At 35.2% G+C, this 22,196-nt stretch overlaps 1 protein-coding gene across 3 annotated transcripts in view; it reads left to right on the top strand.

Moving 5' to 3' along the window:
• Positions 1-22,196, top strand: part of g (adaptor-related protein complex 3, delta 1 subunit-like garnet) — a 563,264-nt gene that overhangs the window by 474,843 nt on the left and 66,225 nt on the right. For all 3 annotated transcript variants that reach the window (XM_090410782.1, XM_090410781.1, XM_090410783.1), the window contains 2 exons: positions 4,511-4,648; positions 17,433-17,573. In XM_090410782.1, the coding sequence (XP_090266908.1) occupies positions 4,511-4,648; positions 17,433-17,573 (279 nt within the window). The remainder of the gene's footprint in view (positions 1-4,510; positions 4,649-17,432; positions 17,574-22,196) is intronic.

Here is a 22,196-nt window from a genome sequence, read left to right as displayed (position 1 = left end):
GAGTTGATATCTTAAACATCGTTGCAAAAATATTTAAGATTCTGTGCAATTTGAAGTATTGTATAGAAAAGAAATAAATTTAAGAAGAATTAGAACATGTTCTTTATGTCACATCAAAGAATCTGGAGGGTATTACAAATTCGAAAGAAATGTTGTTTACTGTACAGTTGATTGGTATAGGATTTACAACCTACAGCAAATCTCACAATGCTGCTTATCAGTGGAATGACTAAAAAAAAAAAAATAGATAAACTGTTTTAATTATGGTGTATACAAAGAATGGAGATAGTCAGAGATAATTGTTTATGAGGAGAATGACATAACATTTTAAATTTCTATATATGTGTGGGTATACATACTCTCTAAGATCAGGCAGCTTCCAATATTAACCCTGATCTATGAAAAGTTGTCTGATCTTGTAGCACATCAAAATCATGTGATGGCAAGTAGTTAAAAAGAAAGAAGAAACCTTGTAATTTGTTTTGGAACAATTGTAGTTTTATAGTCCTTGAATTAAAGAAGCAGTCATGAAAAGAAGTAATCAGATCAGAAGTTCTTAGTAAATATATCACTAAATGCCCTGAGAGAATACAGAGAGTAATGTAAGAAAGCAAACCATTATGTAAAAGCAGCTAAGCAAAAAGTATGAAATGGTAAGAATATAGAACATAAATATTAGGAAGGTAGCAGAATGTTCTGAAGGCTGTTGAAGGATTGAATTCCAAATGACTGGTGTAGAGCTCTCATAGTACTGTAAAATGAATCAGAGATGATAAAGATGACAGGAAAACTGAAGATGTTTTGGATGTCCGTAGTGTGTGTCAGATGTCATCTCCTTCCAAGAGGTTGATTACCATGAGATTCCACCATGTACAGTTTTGTGCTTCTCTTTTACATTCTTCATTAGACAAAAAGGTCCGGTCCTTAATATTTCCCATCCAATCTGTTCTTTGTCTTCCTCTTCTTCTTTTTTCCTTGTATCATTTCTTCTGTAAGTGTTTTTTTGTAGGGATTCATGCCTTAGTATGTGACCAAGGTAGGTGGTTTTCCTTTTCTTAATGGTTTTCAACAGAGTTCTATCTTCTCAATTCAACTCCAATATCTATAGTTTTTTTTTGCCAGTTCCATGGGACTCTAAGGATTCTTCTGAGGATCCACATTTCAAAGGCTTTTAGTTTATTTTCACAATATTTTGATATTGTCCAGGTTTCTGCTCCATATAGCAGTGTTGACCATATGTAGCATTTGGAGAGCCTAATTCTTGTTTTTGTGTGAATTTCCCTTGAGGTCAGAATGTTTTTCATGCTAATCTATCAGTTTCTATCCTCCTTAATATTTCCTTATCACACTTTCCATTCTGTATAATTAGTTGATCCAAATATATAACTCTCTACTTGATCTTAAGGTATTTCCTCTGATCTTAACATTTATATTGGGCATTTGTATGTCCATAGTAGTAGTTACTTTGATAAACTGCTGAAACAAGAAGTGGCAGAACAGTGGTAGAAAATTATCAAGATAAATACAATTAGGACTAAATATCAGTACTTGAGTTAGAAAAAACTTTTAGAAAACTTGAAATGTAGAAATGCAGTAGATGGTATTCAACCATTTATACCTCCATATATGAGTGTTTCTGGTTGAATGTCATCTACTGAATTCAACCAGAAATGTTCATATATGGAGATATAAATGGTTGATTGGCTATACTGCATAATTAAAATGGCCTGGTTACAGAGTCCAGTTCCAAATGATTTTTTCAAGATGGCAAGAACTCCTATAGTAACTATCTACATTAAAAATAAATAAATAAATAATAATAATCAAATGTGAGACTTACAGAAGGATTTCTTTACTGAACGTTCTAGTTATAATTTATGCATGCATACTTGACAAGAGGCAGAGGCTAAAAATTTATGGAAAAGTAACTTAGAGACAAACAAACTGGAATTAGAGTTGTATAGATCTGGAAAAGGCCAGTGACAGAGTACTGAAAGAAAGTGCCATCAGTTATGTGGTACTTTATACAGAGTCATCACCAGATTAGATCGCACCCTGAGGCAAACAATTAAATATCGCCCCTGATGCATTATAAGACAAAAATATAAGAAAATCTCCAACTGCTATTTTGTTTTTATTACAAGAGAAACATTAATGCAAAACGATTACATAATATTAATTAAATGTTTGCTCTACGGGATATTGCACAATAAAACTGTTTATAAGCTCTTCTAAATTTAAATTATAAGCTATGTCCGCCTCTATCGATATAGCTGCTAGACCAACCAATATTTCTTGGGTCATTGCTGTTCGCAAATAATTTTTAACTAGTTTAAGCTTGGAAAAACTTCTTTCTGCACTTGCTATGCTGTAGTGACAACGCCTACTGCAATATGGCTGAACAAGCTCCCTTATTAACCCATGTCGTGAGGCACGTTGCCTCTATGCCACACCCTGTTGATGGTACTGACTTTATATCAAGCAATATGTGGTCTACATTTGAGTTGTAAGTCAGCACTTTTAATTGAAGCAGATACAGGAAGATGATTTGGTGTTAAAGTGTGAGACATCAGTGCACATCATCTTCACTGTTATTCTTCATTTATATTATTATTATTATTTTATGGCATCTCATCATGGGAGACCCAAATTAACCATTATACATATGGATCATAAAATCAGCAATAAAAACATAAACTATAAAAATAGGCAGGAACATTGAAAACATAAAGTGCATCTTGAATAGAGAACCTGAATAGAGGACAAGTAAAACATTTCAGATGTTTAGACAATTTTTTGTGAAGATGGTAAATTAAATATGGAAACAGACAACAGACAAAGCTGATATGGTAGGTAAGCAGCTGAATAAATTCATGTGGAATAAGAGAGAAATTAGTCAAAACACTAAACTTGCTATATATAAGACAGTGTTTAAACCTATTTTAACTTGTGGATCTGAGAGCTGGATTAGAAATACAATATCTGATTAAAAACTGGCCATCACACAGATAAGAGAGTTTATGAGAATACTTATGGAACTGAACAGATGGTGTCAAGTCAGAACGATATTAAAAATGAGGATATTGGGAAGGAACTTGACATTGTTAGCATTCAGGAATGTGTGAGAGCAGTGTTAATCAAAGATGATATGGTTGCTTAAACAAAATGGGAGAAGAAAGGTTAGCAAAACAAGTTTTTTTTTTTTTTTCCAAGATGGCAGGAAAACGATCCAGAGGAGGCCAAGATCTAGGTGGATTGATGCAGTAAGTAGTACCTTAGAAGACTGAAATATATGATCTGGTGAAATTGGAGTCCTTTCAGTAGCAGTCAAAGATGAAGATGATAAAGTATTGATGGACAAGATGCTGCAGTGGACTGTATAAAAATCAAGTAAATAATACTGTAATAACAGAAGTAATCAAAGAACTAAAAGCAATTTCTCCACCAGCAGAGATCTTTGAAAATGGCATCTTGGAAGAGGAGGTAAGCAAGGCTATAAAACATCTCAAGAACAACAAGCGTCCTAGAAATGACAACATAATAGGCGAGATGCATAATAGGAGAATTGGTTTTAAAAGAAATGCAGAAGCTATGTAATGAAATATGGAGATCAGGGTATGCCCCCAAAGAGTGGATATCGATCTTGGTGGCTCTTCATAAGAAAGGCAGTGCTTTAGAATGCACCAATTACAGAACTGTTACACTAATGAATCATCTTGGCAAAGTGCTGATGAAAATACTTACAGATTGCCTTAAGGGTCATATGGAGGCACATCTTCCTGATGAGCTAGCTGGATTTCGAAAAGATTCAAGTACAGTGCACAAATACACGCATTAAGATTAATAGCAGAAAAAGCTCAAAGGAAGAACAAAAAGTTATATTGCTGTTCGTGGACTTCCAAAAAAACCTTCGATAATATTGACCAAAATATAACATGGGTAGCCTTGGAATCCTGTGGTGTGGACAATAAATTGATCTGCCTGTCGAAAGATATAAACAGCCAAACACAAGATAAAATTGAATTTCATATTAAAAAGAAGAACATGTAAGAAAGTTTTAAAGTGAATAAAAGTTCAGCTCTCAGATGTAAACTGTAGACTATACAAACATTATTCAAGAAACAATGAAAGGGTTTAAGAACAGGAATCAAACCTTGGAGATCTGGTGGCAATCCCTCAATAAAACATTGATTGATTCTGCCAGAGAGACATGTGGTGAGCCACATGCCTTTGTTGTCTGCAAGGATAGAAAAGTCAGAACTCCATGGTGGACACAGGAAGTTAAAAACCGAGTGAAGGAAAAGAAGAAAGCATACTAACATGTTCTCTGGTGAATTTTCAAAACTTTTTCAAATTTCTTTTTATATTTGGCTATAAAATATGGCTGGATCCAAGTATCCTCCATTTTAATATCTTACTTATAATCAAATTGAAACCTTTTGGCTCTATATTTTAGTAATTGGTAAATTATATATTTTGAATAATTATTTATGGTTCTATGTTTTAACAGACACATGAGACAAGAGTACTGCCAAATCACAGACACCAAATTGTTGTATCAGTCATTTTCCATAACCTCAGTGGCTATCATGTTAAAGAGATGGAATTTAATATCTTGGATACTCTCAATACTAAAATGATTCGTTCGGTAAGTTCTCAACATCAATAAATTGATGCATCACAACCTTGTAAGGTAGTTTTGTAATTCAAATGCAATACATTTTTTTTTTTTAAACATAATTTTGTTTAAAATTAAAATATTTTTCTGAATTCATCCTTATTGAATCAAGCTTGATGCAATAAGGATGAGATTCAGTTATCTTGAAACATATAAAAATCCTCACATCACTAAAAATAAAAAGCCAAAAGGCTTCTTGTCACTCATATCACTAGAAGTCAGTTAAAATATCACTACTATTATGTGACAGATGGACACTGTAGAGAATATGTTTAATAATGAAATGATTCCTATACTATAACAGATTGCTAAAAAAAAAAAAAAAAGTCTGAAGCAATACCAGCTTAGTGATGAACAGTGAGTAGATTAAAAACTTCAATGAGATTTTTTTTTCTTTTTTAATAGTAATCCCAGTGAGAGATGATAGATTACAAGACCTATAACACAACTGCTGGGTGTGGTCATGTAGTTAAGGGATTAAAAAGAAATCTATTAAGAAGTATTTTTGCTGAGCTGGGGGCGGGATAGTATGATGAAGGATTTTTCAAGTAACAGAGTGGGGTGGAATGAAAGAAGATGAAACATTGATTCAGTATGTTTGGAGTTGAACTTTGGATGCTGGCTAGTAGCTGTTCTAATTCTTACATGATTAAAGGAAATCAGAGCAATGGTAGTGGCCACTTAAATGGAACAATGCCAATGAAAGTACTTATATAAAAGGCATAATGCAGAAAAACAGCACCTATGGGGAAAGTGACTGGAGGAAGTCTTTGAGAGAGGTGTGCCCTCTTCTATATACAGCCAAAAATTAGGGAGCTTTTGAGTGGACCACCTGAAATGTGAGAGTAAGATTTGGTTAGATTTATAAAGTGTTGGCAGTTGAGCAGGAAAGAAGTAGTGTCTTTGAACCAAAAATAAATAATAATAAATAAATACATTTTTTTTTTTTTTAGAGGCTGAGGAGACTATCATGATGCAATTTGTTTATGTTAGGACAAGCCAGACGTGAAAGCTAGCCCAAGAAGGAAAAATAAGTCTTAGAAGGATGACCGACCTCAGCTTATGCTATAGCCAAAAACATGTGTAAAAATTAACAAATTCAAAACAGAGACTTCTTAAGGGATAAATGCGATAAGCAGCTTGCCTCCTGATCAACTGGTAGTCAGTTAGGAGGCTGCTTATTGCATCTATCCCTTAAGAAGTCTCTGCTTTGGATTTGTTAATTTTTACACTTGTTTTTGGTTATAGCATAAGCTGAGTAGATAGAAGGGAATTTTTGACTTGAACCATTAAACATGGACTGTATTTTTATCATGAACTGAAATGCAGAGGCACAATTTTTAGAGAACCAGGATTTGGAAAGCGGTCTGGGATTTGCATTGGAATGTAGAATGAACTCATTCCAGTAAGTTTCTTTCAGTTATTAGTTTAGAGCAGGTATTTGGATCAGGAGAGCAAAACCAGTAATCTGATCAAGGAAAAGAGGCATAGAAATCCTGGAGGTCACCCTAATTGGTATCATTGTGTCATAGGTTACAGGGTTGAGGATTAACTAGGATGTGAGCAGATGCTTACTGTGTATTTGGAGGGATAACCTAGTTGAGAAGAGCTGTAGAATGTTGGAAAATCAATGAAGATCGTCTAGTATTCTAGTTTGTAGGAAACCAGAGAGAAATTCAGTTTGAAAGAAAACTGAATTATTTACTATCAGTTATCTGTCCAGCTTAAACTATGAAGTTAGAGAAGGTAGCTCGTGATATGAAAATTAGTCTTCAAGGAAGATAATCTCACAATTTGAGTATTATGAGTATTGAACTGCATGAAATCAGTTGTGAAGGTTGTCTGAATTAGAAGAATGGTAAAGGCACCAAATAAAACCTGTAAAGTGATTTGCAGATCAAAAAGTAGAGATTCCAGGTTGATTCCAGGTTTGATAGCATTTGACAAGGAATGTCTGATTTGACATAAGTACATTTTCCTTAATTTTTGCATGACATCATGCAAAATGTCATTGGGATAATTAAGGTAAACTGCAGTTGCAGAAGATGCCAGTTGAGGTTAGTTTAGAAATAGTAGATTGGTTTTGACCACCTGTAAGTAGTGGTGTAAATCATTAATGTTTATACTGATGCTCTGGATGTTGGTGAAATGGATATGGGACTGTCTTTTATTGGATGAAATCTGTTTTGTTTTTCAATTTTTTGTTGTATGTATATATATATATATATATATTTTTTTTTTTACATCTACAGCATTTTTTGTTACCTTTCATTGTAGAGTTGGTGTAGGATAAAGAGTAGGGGCATGCAGCTGAGGTGAGGGACTTGCATATAACTCCCACACAGGGAGTGCCAAGACTCTGAGTTTGGCTTTAGCAGTATCTCTGCATGCTGGCTATACTCTGACTCCTCCAATGTACACTTTGCAGAGTAAGCAGAAGCAGGATTATTCACCAGCTGATTGGAATGACTCAAGCAGATGCATTACCATCAGGTTCGGTCCCTTGTAATATCTCTGTTTATGACCACAATCGTATTCAAGTTTCCTTCTCCACAGTTCATCCTTGTGCCCTCAGGCACTATAATTATGCCAACTTTAATGACCTCTTGAATTTTTATGCCTCTTTTTCATTGTCAGATTATTGCTTTTGCTCTCCCAATCTAAACCTAAACACCTGCAATGAACTAATAACCAGAATAATCCTCACTGGAATCAGAGCCTTCATTCTGCACTCTACTGCAAAGCCCTAACCCATATCCAAGCCCTGATTCTCAAAAATATGTTCCTCCTCAATCCATGATAAACATGCAGCTTACATTCATTGACTTAAATTAAAAACTACAGCTTCTCATTCAGATTACACAATAGCCAGAAATGTGTTTAAAAAAAAGAAAAAAAAAGTTATCTACAATTTTAAAGCAAACTTCGTAAGAATGAAACACAATAAACTTTTCAACTAGCAGTCAAGCCTTCTGGTCCTTGCTAAGGAGGCTGTTGGGTGTAATCCTTTCTTTTAGGGTTACACGGTGATCAGCATTCATTTTAAAAATTTTATGGAATTTACAACCGTGTTAAAAAAAACTTTTTTTATTATCCCGACGTTTCGATCTTCACATCAAGATCATCATCTGGAGCGTACATAAATATACAGGACAAGCTGAGTTACATCATTAACTGTAAGCTAGAGAAACAATGATTTGATCACATGTTATTCTACTGGCAATTGACTGGAAAACCACCAGCTGTCTACATCACACTAGAGCATGCCATGAATGGAAATTCAAGGAAGCCTGTGAGATTATCAGCAACCACCCCAATCTGAACAACAATGATGGTTTAAAAATCCCAAACATATGGAAGGTATATATTCGACCTTCCTCACCAAGAACTATAAACAGGACTGTAGAAAATCCAGTATTGTAAATCAAAAATAAGAATTGTAATACTAAAAATAGGACACCAATTGTTTCTGAAAGAAAACCATCTAAAAGAATGTTTATTCCTGTCATTGTAAAAATAGAATTTAGCTTGATGTAAAAATTTATTTATTTTATTTTTCCACCAGAGGTCACGCCAGTAGAATAACGTGATCAAATCATTGTTTCTCTAGCTTACAGTTAATGATGTAACTCAGCTTGTCCTGTATATTTATGTATGCTCCAGATGATGATCTTGATGTGAAGATCGAAACGTCGGGATAATAAAAAAAGTTTTTAAAATGAAGGCTGTTGGGGTGTAATTTCTGCACTACTGTGTTGCCACCTCTCTTGCATCCTGATGGGACCTTGGTAATCTCATCCAAGGAAAAGGCAGACCACTTGGCATCAGTTTTCTCCCTCTTACTCCTGCTTGGGTGACAAAAGCAAATCATCTTTCATATTACCACAAACTGTCCCCTGCATACCTTGCCTGAACTATCACCAAAAGGACATCAGGAAAACCCTCATTAATCTTGATACTAATAAGGCTCCTGGTCTAGGTGTTATTTCTCCAGTTGTGCTCCAGAATTGACCAGACATTCCAGAATCCTGTAATGTCTATATAAACTATCATGGAAGCAAGCCTACATCCAGCCTGTACCCAAAAAGGGAGACAAAAGTCAGCCATCTAACCATCATCCCATTGCTCTCACCTCAGTACTTTCAAAAGTGATGGAGAAGGTTATCAACAACCAGCTTCTTCATTACCTGGAGACTCAACTGTTAATTAGCGATCACCAATATGGATTCCACCCTTCTCGTTGTACAGCCGATCATAGCTAATCTCACCCACCTTTGGACACAGGCCATGAAAAGATTTTGAGAAACTTGTGTTATTGCTCTGGATATTTCAAAGGCATTTGATCATGTCTAGCACTGAGGCCTCCTAAACAAGCTGCTATCTTATGGCCTCTCTGGTTGTTCATTGTATGTCATCATGATGGATGGTTTCCTCTTATCAGATTTTCCTTCAATGCTGGAACTCTCCAGGACTCTCACCTATGTTCTTCCTTTTTTACATCAGTACTCTTCATTCCTCTTCCTCATTCAATAAACCCTACAGTATCCTAATGTTAGATGCTTCAAGATTTTCCATAACCAATGACTTAAACATTGACCTCTTCAACATCCTGAAATGGAGTGAAGACAACTTAGTAAATTTCAATGACAAAAAAACTCTGGCCTGCCTTATTACCTACAAGCAAAATCCTACCTCATCCCCTCTCACCTTTGATATTTTTCCAGTTTCCTTTTAAGATCAGCTTTCTCTTCTTGGATTGATTGTCACATCCAGTTTATCCTGGCACAAACATATTACCTACATAGCCTCCTTAGTCTCTAAAAAAACTTGATGTTCTTTTATGTTCTAAATATTACTTCTCTTCCTCTCAACTAACACTTGATAAGTCTCTGATCCAACTGACCTTGGAGTACTGTTCCCACATTTGGAATAGAGCACCTAAGACCTCCCTGAGAATTCTTGATGATATTCAGAAGAGGACCATCCACTTAATACAGGACCCTTCCTTCACAGACTCCCTTTGTTGACTTTGTTGTAGGTGCTCTGTTTCAGTGATGTGCTTGTTCTATAGGTACTTTCATGAGCATTGCTTCTGAATTGACTGTTACTATTCCTCTACTTTCTTCTATCCATAGAAGAAAACTAGAGCAGCCACTGGCCAACACCCATACGCTGTCCAGCTTTGAACACACTGAACTGACTTCTCATCAACTTCCTTCATCCATCCACCTTTATTCTTTGGAACAGTCTCCATCCCCCATACTGTTTTTCCCACTGAGTAACGTCTTTAAGAAACATATCAAACAGCTACATGTTTCTGCTTTATCACTTGCTCACACATGGCACTGCAGAATTATAGTTCTTAATCTCTCATGTGTGGGCGTCATCATTAAAATGATGCACTAAAGTTGTCCCAAAAAATGCTTGAACCAACCAGGAGGTCACTCCAATCCACTGATGTTCTATCTCTCTCTCGTACACAAATTTACTCCAATCACTCTTTCATAGATATTCTGTTTATATCTTATGCTTTTATGTAGGTATTTTCAAGGGTAGCATTTTGCTGACTGCTTCCCTTCCACTACGTTCTTCAAAGTTTGTAAGAACATAAGCAGCTGATGGTCAGTCTCCTTTTACCATCTTCTTCATTACTACTGTATAACTTACTTTTGCTTCCTCTCCATCATTCCATTTACCTCTGCTCTTTGAAAGAACCTCTTGCACTGTTTTTCCCAAACAAACTACTCCTCTTCAGAGAAACAGTTGATATCTGCTTTCTCCTTAAACTTTTCCCTATAGTTGCCAATGATGTGCCATAGGTTTTGCAACTTCATGTATGAAGCTATCTAAAAACCATCACATGATTAATATTGAAATGCTGTGCTGCCATTGTGGTCAGCTTTACGTGATGTTTGTGGTGATTGGTTGTTAACACGTTCGCTGCCATGCTCCTCGGGCATAGTTTGTTCTCGCACGGCAAGCACTTTCACGTCTTCAAGGTCACTACGAGTAATTTCGTAGCCGGCTTATCAGACAGAATTTTGTTTCATACGCCAACTACGAGTAATCTCGTATCACCCCCACCCATATATTATATGCGCTGACGAATGTGTTTATTGCGTTTATGACCAGTAAAAGAAAACTTTCTGATAAAGAATTAGAAGTTTACGCTAATATGAGCGATAATGAATATAATGAATTCATCATCACAAATGGAAGGATAAGAGGGAAGTTCTTTCCATTTCAAATATGCACAAATTTTAAATGGTTGAAGCAAAAAATCGGAATGGAAAAATTCAATTAAAACCAAATATCGTTAGGGACTATAATTTGGATATGTCAGGCATCGATCTCTTTGTTCCCCCTTATGAAAGACAATTAGATGGCCAAAGAAATTGGCAATACGCATTCTTGATATATACTTTCAAAATGTGCATAAATTTTATAATATAATTACTGGAAACGCTATGACTGCCTTAAAATTTAGAGATCAATTTATCTCAGTTTTTATTGGAATGGATAAGCTTACAGCATCACAGATTATCAGCAGGATTCAGGATCTTCATTATTTCGAAATTTTACCACCTACAGAAAAAAAAAATTTGCCGACAAAGCCATGCCAAGTATGTACAAACAAACGAAACAAACAACGACGCGAAACATGTTATTATTGTCCTGTTTGCCAGGAAAAACCACCATTGTGCGTAGAAAATTGTTTTAAAGTAAATCATTTGTAATTTGAATAAATTGGTTTTTATTTTATTGATTTCATTTTATTATTTTTATTGATTTTTATCAGTTTTAAATTGATTTACAAATTACGTGTTATACTACGGATTAGCTTGCGCTTGGCATAGGAGGTTGGTAATTGACATACGAGTATATTCGTAGTTGGCTTCTGAGACACATACATAATATACTATATTTTAGTTGAAATTATTTCCCTTCTATCAAGCCCCACAGATGTGCTCTTCGCTTTATTCAGAATCCAAGGATCCAAATTAAGATAATTATACTAAGGGTTAACTCGTGTTTGGCATAGGATGTCGGTAAATCAGCATACGAGTATACTCGTAGTTGGCTTGTGAAGCTCATATACGAACTACGAGTATACTCGTAGTTGGCAGCGAACGTGTTAAAAACCAGCTGCTTTGAATACTGCTTGATTTGGGTAATACCTCACTGAAAGGAAGCATTTTATGAAATTTTAAAATTAGAAACTAAAATAAAGCATGGTTAAAAATCACACAAAACATTTTAACTACCTGAGTGAAGCATCTTTTCTCTTACTATGCTGCAAATTTGGTTTGTGCCCTATCTAATCCTTACACTACTTTGAAGTTGCGATAAGAAGGAGCTATAAACCAAATTTAATGTTTCTAGCTCTAACCGTATAGGCAAATTCTGCAGGTGTTTACTTTGGCCTGTGGATGTGCAGGTTAGATCACTTTGTGATGGAGGGAGATAAAATAGAGATTGTTAAAAGTGATGATTTACTGGAGTCCAGAATTAAAAATGATGGTAAATATGAAGATGAAATAAAGAAGAATGGTCGGGGGGTGGGTGGGGGGGAACTGTGGTAAACTGGACAAAAATTATGAAAGTGATGCTGACTCAGATAATTATAAAAAAATAATAAGAAGAAATTAAAATAAATAAAATATATATCCCCATGTGAAGCAAGTGCATTTATTGTAAGAGTGCAATTTGATGCTTAGTTAGCAAAAGGCATGCCAGAATTTTGTTTAATTTTATTTACATACAGTAAAATTAAATTAGTACAATTCAAAGGTTAAATAACTCAAAGAAGAGTTTCAATAGCCATTTGGGCAGCTTATCTGTTAATCTCACATCTGGATTTTTAATATTCTAATTCTGAATGATATCTAATGTCTGCATAAAAATTTTCATTGTTATATATAATAAATATATATATATATATATATATAAGCATTTTTTAACTTGATCTTTTTTTGTTAATTGTGCAGACATTAACATGACTTACACGCTGTTCTGACAGTCACTGATTTTTCCAGTTAATTCTCTCAACTTCTAGAGTATTCAAGTAGGCAGCAAACTCACAATCTTTACTTTCTCTTCTGTCAGAAACTCTTTCATATGTTCTCTCATTGCATATTTCTTACCTTTTGAATCATCTCTGCCTGCCTAAACAATCAATTCTTTCCATTCTTCCCTTTACAAATTAACATCATCCTTGATTTTAAGTAGGCTATTCTTAAATACCTAAGGCATATACTTAAGGTTTTAAAATTGCAGAGTTAAACTTTCTGACTGAATTTTTATAAAAGTCTTTGTGATGGAGGAGAGACAATGGTAAGCCTACAGACATCCATTCTAATTGAAAATAGTTGTTTTCCATACAAAGTAACATATACCAGCATGACAGAAAAGACTCAACAGAAGACCAAGATCTATGTGGATTAATATTAGTAATGCCTTAGAAGACTGAAATGTAACAACTGATAATTTTAGAGATTTGACAAATAAACAGATTATTTTGGAAGGAAATTGATAATATGAAGTATCATAGCACATAAAGTGATTTGCGCATGATGAAAGGATGCCTTTTCAAAATCTGCTTTCAGTGTTTCTTGAATGGATGAGTAAAGGAAAAGGATTAAAAAAGAGATTATTACATAACTGGCACAGAGAAAAAGGAGCTGGAGAGTATTTGTTTAAAAGGGGCCCAATTCATCATTTAACAGATGAGAAATACTATTTTCTCTCTCAACATAGTAAATTTCAAATGCCACAATCCACTACATACTAGAGTTTAAAAAAAAAAAAAAAAAAAAAAAAAAAGTTTTCAAGTTCATTAAAAACATGCAGTCTATACTTTGTGTATAGAGGTTTATAGTATATAGGTTTGTGTCACTAATAACTGCAGCCAAGAATGGGTAGTGTGCATATCAGTAATGTTACCTCTCAATTTCTTGACCAGTTTTAGTATTTATGCTATATCATACTGAGAAAATTTTTTGACCGTCTTACAATCAAAATACTGGACTATAAAAATGATGAAGACATAATGAGGAACTATGAAACCATTTCAAATCCAAGACCAAACATCCTATCATAAGAGCAAGAGAATTGAATGGTTTGGTCATGTTTGGAGAGCATATGACCAGTTAATAAAACAAGTACTTACAAATAAAATTGACAAGAAAAGATCCATAGGAAGGTGTAGTAATGAGAGACTTAAGACGGCTGAATGAACACTTTTCACCAGATGTAGTTTATGACAAAGACCAATGGCGAAACCTAGTGATAGAAGCGTTAAACCTAAATAGTCCATTAAGGTGAAGAAGAAAATGACCATTGTAGGTTATTTAATTTTTTTTTTTTTTTTTTTAATTTTGAATTGCACATTTGAATTTTTTATCTGATCATTTTCTCTGTTTATCTACATTTTGTTTTCTTTGTTATATGAATTCTGCCATCAAACGATTGTAAACCTGAAACTATGCATGAGCTAGGGGTTAAATAATCTAGAAACCTTGCTCTAGTGACCAAACATGGAACTTTTTCGAGCCACTTCAGGCCTTCAATAAGCAGAGCAGTAATCTCACTGGGAGATAAAAATCATTGCTATCTAAAAACATTCACAAACTTCCTTGCCTATGGGAGGATTCGAACCTATGACCTATTAGTTGGAGAGCAGAGACATGTTTACTCAGGCCAGCCAGGATGTCAGTAATATGTATCAAAAAACACATCTTTGTTTTAAAATATGTAGGATGTTATTAATCCATCATTGTTTTAGCCAGATAGGACTAAAACTTACATTTCAAAATTTACCAGAGAGCTTATGAGAATATAACCTTGTGTATAGCCTTGTTTTCCAAATTGTCTTGTTTTCACTGCCCAGAAGTACATATAACCATAATATTTATAATTTAACTTGCCATGATGAAACCTTTTAAGCCATCTATCTAGCATTTATGCACCTTCCAAGAGTTCACTTATGGAAAGTTTCTGTAACTATGACTTTTCTAAGTAGTGCAGATCAAAGCAGCCAGTGTCAAAGGTTATATTTTCATAAATTCTCTGGTAAATTTTGAAACCTTTCAAGTTTTGATTCTATCTGACTATAACAATAATGAACTAATAATGTCCTTCATATTTGTAATTTGACTTGCCAGACTGAAGCCTTTTAGGCTCTATATTCTGATTCATTTGTATTCTTTATACACAACTTGGAAAGAAGTCAAAAGACACCATAGCATGAGAATCAAACATCCACAGCACCCATAAGTCCTTAAAAACATGCAGGACCTCCTTTCACTGCAATGACTGCAGCAATCCTATGGGGTCACTTTTTACAAACATACAATAGCGATCAATGGGAATTTTGTACCATGCTTTCCGTAAGCATGTAATGAGGTCCTGGGCTGTGATGGAGTGGATGTCCCTTGACCTTGCCTGACACTCCAGTTCATCCCACAGATGTTCATTTGGGTTAAGATCAGGAATCTGTGGAATTCAATCAAGTGTGGTGATGTTGATGTCCACAAGTTATGCAGTTACAGCAGCAGCCTTATGACATTATGCATTGTCTTTCTAAAAGAGACAATGGTCAGTTCCATAGAAACACCACAAAATAGGAAGCATTGCATTATCCAAAATGCTCAGATACCACTCAGAGCTCAATGTTTTTGGCACCACAAACAGAGGTCTGAGGCCAAACCAGGAAAAATAGGACCATACATTACACTACCACCTTTGAATTTCATATTTGGGTTTATGCACTGTGTTAAGAGATATTCACCAGTCATCTGCCCCACCCATCCTTCTTCTAGATAGAGGGCGTAGCATGATTTATCACTCCATAACACAGCTTTTCAAGCTTCCACATCCCATTTTACAAGATTTCTTCACCACTGAAGATGATGCTGTATGTTGGTTCAGGTAATGTGGGGCTCTATCAAAGGCTTTCTGAAGGTCCAGGGAAATCATAAACAAAGGCTTAAGATGCCAGCGGGAATCAGAAAGGAGGGCGGAAAGAATATAGATGTTCTCAGCACAGCCATCTGAAGGGACAGAGGCTCTCTGCCGAACATAATGTTGGATATACTTTTGCAGTCTCTTGACTAATACTTTATGATAAAGTTGAAGAAGAACAGGAGAAACTGTAATAGGCCTGTAATCCACAGCTATACTAGCAGTATCCTTTGGGATAAATATAGTTTTGGAGTTCTGTAAATAAGGTGGGATTACTTTAGTTGATAAGAAAATGTTCAGATCTCGAAGGATATGAATGGGCACATTTCTTTAAATGTGACACTGGAAAGCCATTGGGGCCAGAAATTTAATTACTAAGGGGTAAAGCTGATACAATTTCTTAATGAATGCAATATGGGAGAATGAATGGCTGATTCAGGGATTCTTGATCAGGTGAATGCAGTGGTGGAGTAGAGAAAACAGTACTCCAAAATTCCACAAAATCTTTGTGCTGTTCTTCGGAGGGAGGTGGAGATGCCCCATCTAGTATAGTCTTTGCACATATCCAGCGATTCTTCTTATATAAGGCTTGCATTTCTGCACAGGTCCTCTTCCTCAGTTGCCTATGCGAAGGCAGACTTTGAGGCTGGGGTGTCTTGGTTATTTGAGGCTGATGCTGCTGCTTGGAAAATGCATTTTGGAGATAGCTCTGAAATTTGCTGGTGATATCATGCCCATTAAGATGAGCATGAATAATGTCTTTAAGAGTTGTATGATTATATTCTTCTAAAGATTGATGGTCTAAAGCTGATACCAACATGGAAATCGGAGCCCCTGTTGCTAAACCTGGTTGTTAAAAATCAACTTGGTGTTGAGTAGGGATGGAAGGCAGGGTAGGAGGTATGAAGATATTACCCATCCCACCATTCCTAGAAAGTTCTGTACGCTCATTAACAAGCTGTTTGTAACCTGCTAATATTCTGTGACTTTTAATAGCATGCAAGTATGATGAGGCAGCACATCAGCCAAAGCCTCATATAAGTTCCTAACACCTGCCTCCACCAAACGAACTTCATGGGCAGCAAGAATACACTCCTCCTCCTCTGAACTCTAGTATGCTTTAATGCACTCACCGGTGTTTACCTCAGCAGGATGTTTAGAAGAACGATGCACTCCAAGCCCAACATTGGAAGTAAAGGCATGATTACAATCAGGTAAAATGATAATGTCTGAAATTACCGATATGCTGGAACATTGATGACTTGTACTGGTAGAAAATAGTTGATAACAATTCTTGCAGGCACATCTGTGACGTTTAGAAATGTTGAAGGGATGGGAGACTGGTACATCATCAAACAAGTCCCAAACGTTGGAATCAGTACTTCAGGTTTCCTGGATCATTTCCACTATTTTCTTGATTATTGCAAGTGAGGAAACTAACTCATCCCAGGGTGCTAGCACAAGATGTGAGGAATAGTGTAATGAGCCAGTTAGTCACCCAAAGGTATCCAGGGTATGCCACGAGGAGGCTACCCATTTCTGCACTTGTCTGGTGCCTCGGACCAAAAGGTGTGCAACCAAGGCTACCAAGATTAGAGTATTCATCAGTGGAACCTTGCCTGACCATCTTATGGTCAGGCAAGGTCAGTTCTATGTTGGGCTTATCAAATACATCGCCTGCTATAGATATTTATTAGTTTATCTGCTTAAATTACCTTAAGGTAATGCATGTAAATCAGGTGGGTTTTATGTTATTTACTTGAGAATGATTCGTTTTGTTTAACTTTTCCAGGGTAATGCAAATAATCATGATGGTATTAAAGTTCCATTCCAATTACCTCCTTGCACTGCCAATGAAGGACAGTTTGCCTTCAGTGTAGACAGCATAGTTATGTCGCAGAGGTTACGAGGCACTTTTACTTATATGGTTGTGGTATGTATCAGCTTTCTTTTACAATAATTGTATCTTTGCATATGGTAGTAATATAAATGTAATTCCCAAGTCTGTATCCTGCTCAGTCTTATTCAGTTGGAGTAAACTTTTTGATCTACTTTTATTTACATTTTCTTTGATTAAATTATGTAGTTAAATATTACGATTAGCAGCAATATCCAAGATGTTATAATAGGCAAGTCATATATATATATAAGTGATTTTTTATATATGACTTAAAAGTTGTTAGAACCAAGCATGTTTTAATTTACAAACACAAATCCCTAGCTGAAAAATCACTTCTGTTTTTTAAAGCTAACATTTCAAGATGTAATAGTGAAGTCTATGTTATCCAAATAGCTTGGGAAATTTTGTCTTCTGATAGTAGTTTTCTGCATAATAGAGACCCCCCCCCCCCTCTTAGAATGATGCTTTTTTGCAGTACACGTGTATGTACTAAAGTGGTGGCACTGTGTGTGTGTGTGTGTCAGATATGTGAATTTTGTCATCACAATACTTGTGCTCTTGGGTCATAAATTTCATAAAAGCTATTAATTTATAATACATATAGAAAAGGAGAATTATTGGTTAAAAGAAAAGAAAATAATGATGCCTGAATTGTATTTTTCTTTGGAATATGAAATATTAATTTTTTTAATTAATATTTTAAAATTAATTAAAATAAAAGCAACCCTAAGTTTGCAATATGAAATGGGAATTTTTTTCCCCTCATGGTGCATAAATGACATTCATCACTGGCAGCTTGCTGTATTTGTCAATCTAATTTATTTTTGTAAGTTAAAAGAAATTTAAATTGTGCCGTTGATTGACAAAAGTTTATAAACAAAGGCTAAATATATTTCTTAGTGAATGACAGTTTCCTTTGAATGTTCATTCGCATATTTGTTTAATATAAGCATCTGTATTAATTTCATGAAGCTAATATTTCACATTCCAAACAAATATATAGTCCAGGCACATCTTTTGTCATTGATCATTTCAATTTCTGTTTGAATTATTCATTCTCATTAATAGAACCATACTCACAGATGCAAGATAGACATTAGAAAACACAAATAAAGCAACAACATGCTACTTGTACTTATTCAAAAATGATCATAATGTTATTCATTTTCTACTAAAAGTGCAGAAAAATAATTATTTCCAACATTATTGCCTATTTGAAAAAATATTATCAAATAATAATACTTATTCATTTTTTGAAATACAGTTCTAAATTGATGTTGAAAGTTTATTTTTCACTTGGTTAGACTATAATAAATTTAGTTTAATCCTTTATCCAAGTGTGAGCAAACAAAGTTTGCACCTGAAAGTATCTTCAAGACTGGGGTAAGGTAGTACAACACCGGGCAACTCATTGCAAAGGTGGACCAAGCTAACATCACTCCTATCTCAGTATCTCCCATAATGCAAAATGCATCTCCTTACGGATATGTATAATGTTATGCATTAAGGGAAGAGCCACTACCCAGACTAGTTTCGACCTTTATTGAGGTCTCTTCAGTGGGAGCCAGGCCTAGAAGTGGAGATACCAGGCAGAAGCAATAGAGAGGTCATCTTTACCTATAGGAGTTGCCAAGAGACCTCAATAAAGGTCGAAACTAGTCTGGATAGTGGCCCTTCCCTTAATGCATAACATTATACTGACATTGCTCTTCCTAATTTAGCATCATCAGTAAACAACTGAATATCTCCTCTCTCACCTTCAACTATATCATTGATATAGAAATTAAACAACTCATCACTTTTCTTCTTCAAGACACTGCATCCCCATATACCAACTGATTATCCATCCCCATCCTGCTCGATTTCAATAGTAGTTTATCATGTGGTACTCAATTAATTGCTTTAGCAAAATCCAGATAAATCACTGTATAAGCACCTTCTTTGTTCAGTGCACTAGCCCTATTATAAAATGTAACCAAGTTACTAAAACATGACTTCTTAACAAACCCATGTTGCTCTCTCTCTCTCTCTCTCTCTCTCTCAAAAGATTTCCATTCTCATCAATCCAAGTTTGTATTTCTGTCTCTAACCAGCCTCTCAAACACCTTCACCACTACAACTGATATACACTCTGGCCTACAGTTGAATTCCCTCTTATGCAGCAGCACTATTCTCATCAGTCTAGGTTTGTATTCCATCTCTAACCAACCTCTCAAACACCTTCACTACTTATATGCACTCTGGCCTATAGTTGAATTCCCTCTTATGCAGTGACATTATTTTTCCTTCTTTCTATTCTTCTGGGACTATTTCTGTTGCCAGACTTCTGTTGAACATCCAAGTCAAGGGTGCTACCAGCCCTTTTGCACATTCCCATAATGCATGTGGTGATATCCCATCTAATTTCACAGACTTATTAACATCAAGGTTATTTGTTATTCTAGACACTTCTCATTCTTGAACTGTCGGTCGTCTGTCTTCTGTTGTTCTTCAATATTACTATTAAACCCCCTACATCAAATACACTAATGAAATACTCATTGAACATTTCCATTATATCTTCAGTAGAAGTGGCCATCTAGCAACTAAAGTTAGTCTTCCATATTCATGCTTTCTTCTACTAGCAACATAACTGTAGAATTCTCTAGGGTTTTGTTTTACTGCTTCAGCCAACTTCCTGCCATATGCCAATTTCTCTTTGTCACCTTCTTAGCATGCACCTTGTACTCCTCATGCTGCTGAGGGATACCCTGTTCTTTATATCTCCTCCTCCATAACTTTGGAGAGGCAGCTAGTGTAAACACATGTTCACTCGGCTAGGGGAAACAGGGTGAACCATCCCAATTAGGAAGGACAAACACAAACGACACATTAAATATCTCCATTTTGGAAAAACTGGCCTTTCAGACCATGCACTCCAGACATACCACAGAATCAATTGGAAAGATACAAAGTCCCTACACCGCACCAAAACCTGGTTCAAGAGGAAATTTAAAGAAGCACGTGAAATGCTCAAACGCAATCCCATCCTGAACAAAACTGACAGTCTAATCATTCCAAGAATGTGAAGGATCCATTTGCAACCATTATACCAACCAGAACAAGCCACAGAAAAATCTCAATACAGAAGACTTGAAGTTTTTTTTAACATTCAATAGCAACCTGAACTGTACAAGTTCAAAAGAAAATCTTAGTATGGGAGGACCTGAGCAGGGTTTAGTGTAGTGTTTTGTTTTTTTTTACCACTAGGGGTCAGGCTAAGTAAAAGATCAGTTAACAGCATAGATTCAATTTGCCTTTGTAGAGTGCAAGAACATGCAGCTTGTTTTCATATACACGTGAATTTTTCTGATGATGTCAATACAGGGGTCGAAACATCAATTGTTATTTTATTAATAAGTAAATTAATCATTTCAACACGTGTGTTTTGTGTCCCTAAATTCGTAAATATGAATTTAAAATTAAAATTATCTAAACAAATCAGAAATTCTAAATCAGAATAGTTCTGATTTAGAATCAAATTATTCTGTTATTTGTCAGGTCTCTAATATCGACAGATTTACATTTTGGTCTATTGAAGCACTATTATCTGCAATCCATCTAGATCTTGATCTTCTGGGGCTTTTTCCTCTCATCCCAACATCAAATACCTGTTTTGCTTACCTTTCATCTCTCATTTTGTTTAAGTATGAAGTGACTGTAATACCTCTCACATTCGAATGATAATTTTTTTCCATAATACCTTTGTTTTTATTATGGTTCTGGTGTTTATTATTATGAACATATCACTAGTAACTCATACTTAAATATTTATTCCCGTCCCCTCTTTAAACGCAATCACCACTAACACACATCTAATGGTGACCTGTTCCTTTCGCAGCTTCCATTTATACCATTTATTCACTTTCCCGTTTTTTCTCAGAACTGTTTTATCAATAGTTTGTAGTCTGATTTATTTCTAACCCTACTCTCCGATCTAAAAGTTAAAACAATTTGAACAGTCTTTTATACTTCTACCAGTGGTTTGGCAAATCTTTCTCTTTTTTTTCTGTATAAATTGATTCATTTGCCTCATTGCCATACCAGCTTTTCTTATTTGTTATTGATTTCCATATTCAATTGGCCATCTTCACAAAATGGCCACTTAAATATGGAAATAGGTGATTGTGTCTAAATAGCACATGTTATTTGTACTATAGGTTCTCTATTAAAAATATAGTGTTGATGTTTTCTATTCTTATGTATTGAATTGAATAGTTTGTCTTTTTATTGCTGATTTTCATATTAGATTTTTACAGCAGTTATTCAATATATAATGATGTCTGAAAACTTGTATTTTATGGATTTATTCTGGAACATAACATCTGCATTGAGTAGATCTCAGATGTTGATATTAGGTATAAATGTAATTTTCATAATGCGATCCATATTGATAGAATTCATTCGCCCAAAAATGGTTGATATAAGTGAGACATAGTTGTACAGGATGACATTTTGACAGGAATAGAGATGGAGGGATATGTGGTCTTTCATAAAGACAGACAAAGCAGAAAGAGAGGAGGGGTGTTATTGATGATGGCAGAGGAGTTGTATCCCATCTAGGGTGAAGATATTATTATTATTATTATTTGTGACACCTCCAAGGAGTCCAAAGAC

Source organism: Typopeltis vanoorti, chromosome 20 (assembly GCF_054136105.1).
Source record: "Typopeltis vanoorti isolate ZY-2024b chromosome 20, IOZ_Tvanoo_1.0, whole genome shotgun sequence".
In the NCBI taxonomy this organism is placed as follows: Eukaryota; Metazoa; Arthropoda; class Arachnida; order Uropygi; family Thelyphonidae; genus Typopeltis; species Typopeltis vanoorti.
Note: the sequence above shows the minus strand (reverse complement) of the source record. Positions and strands in the feature narration are given on the sequence as shown.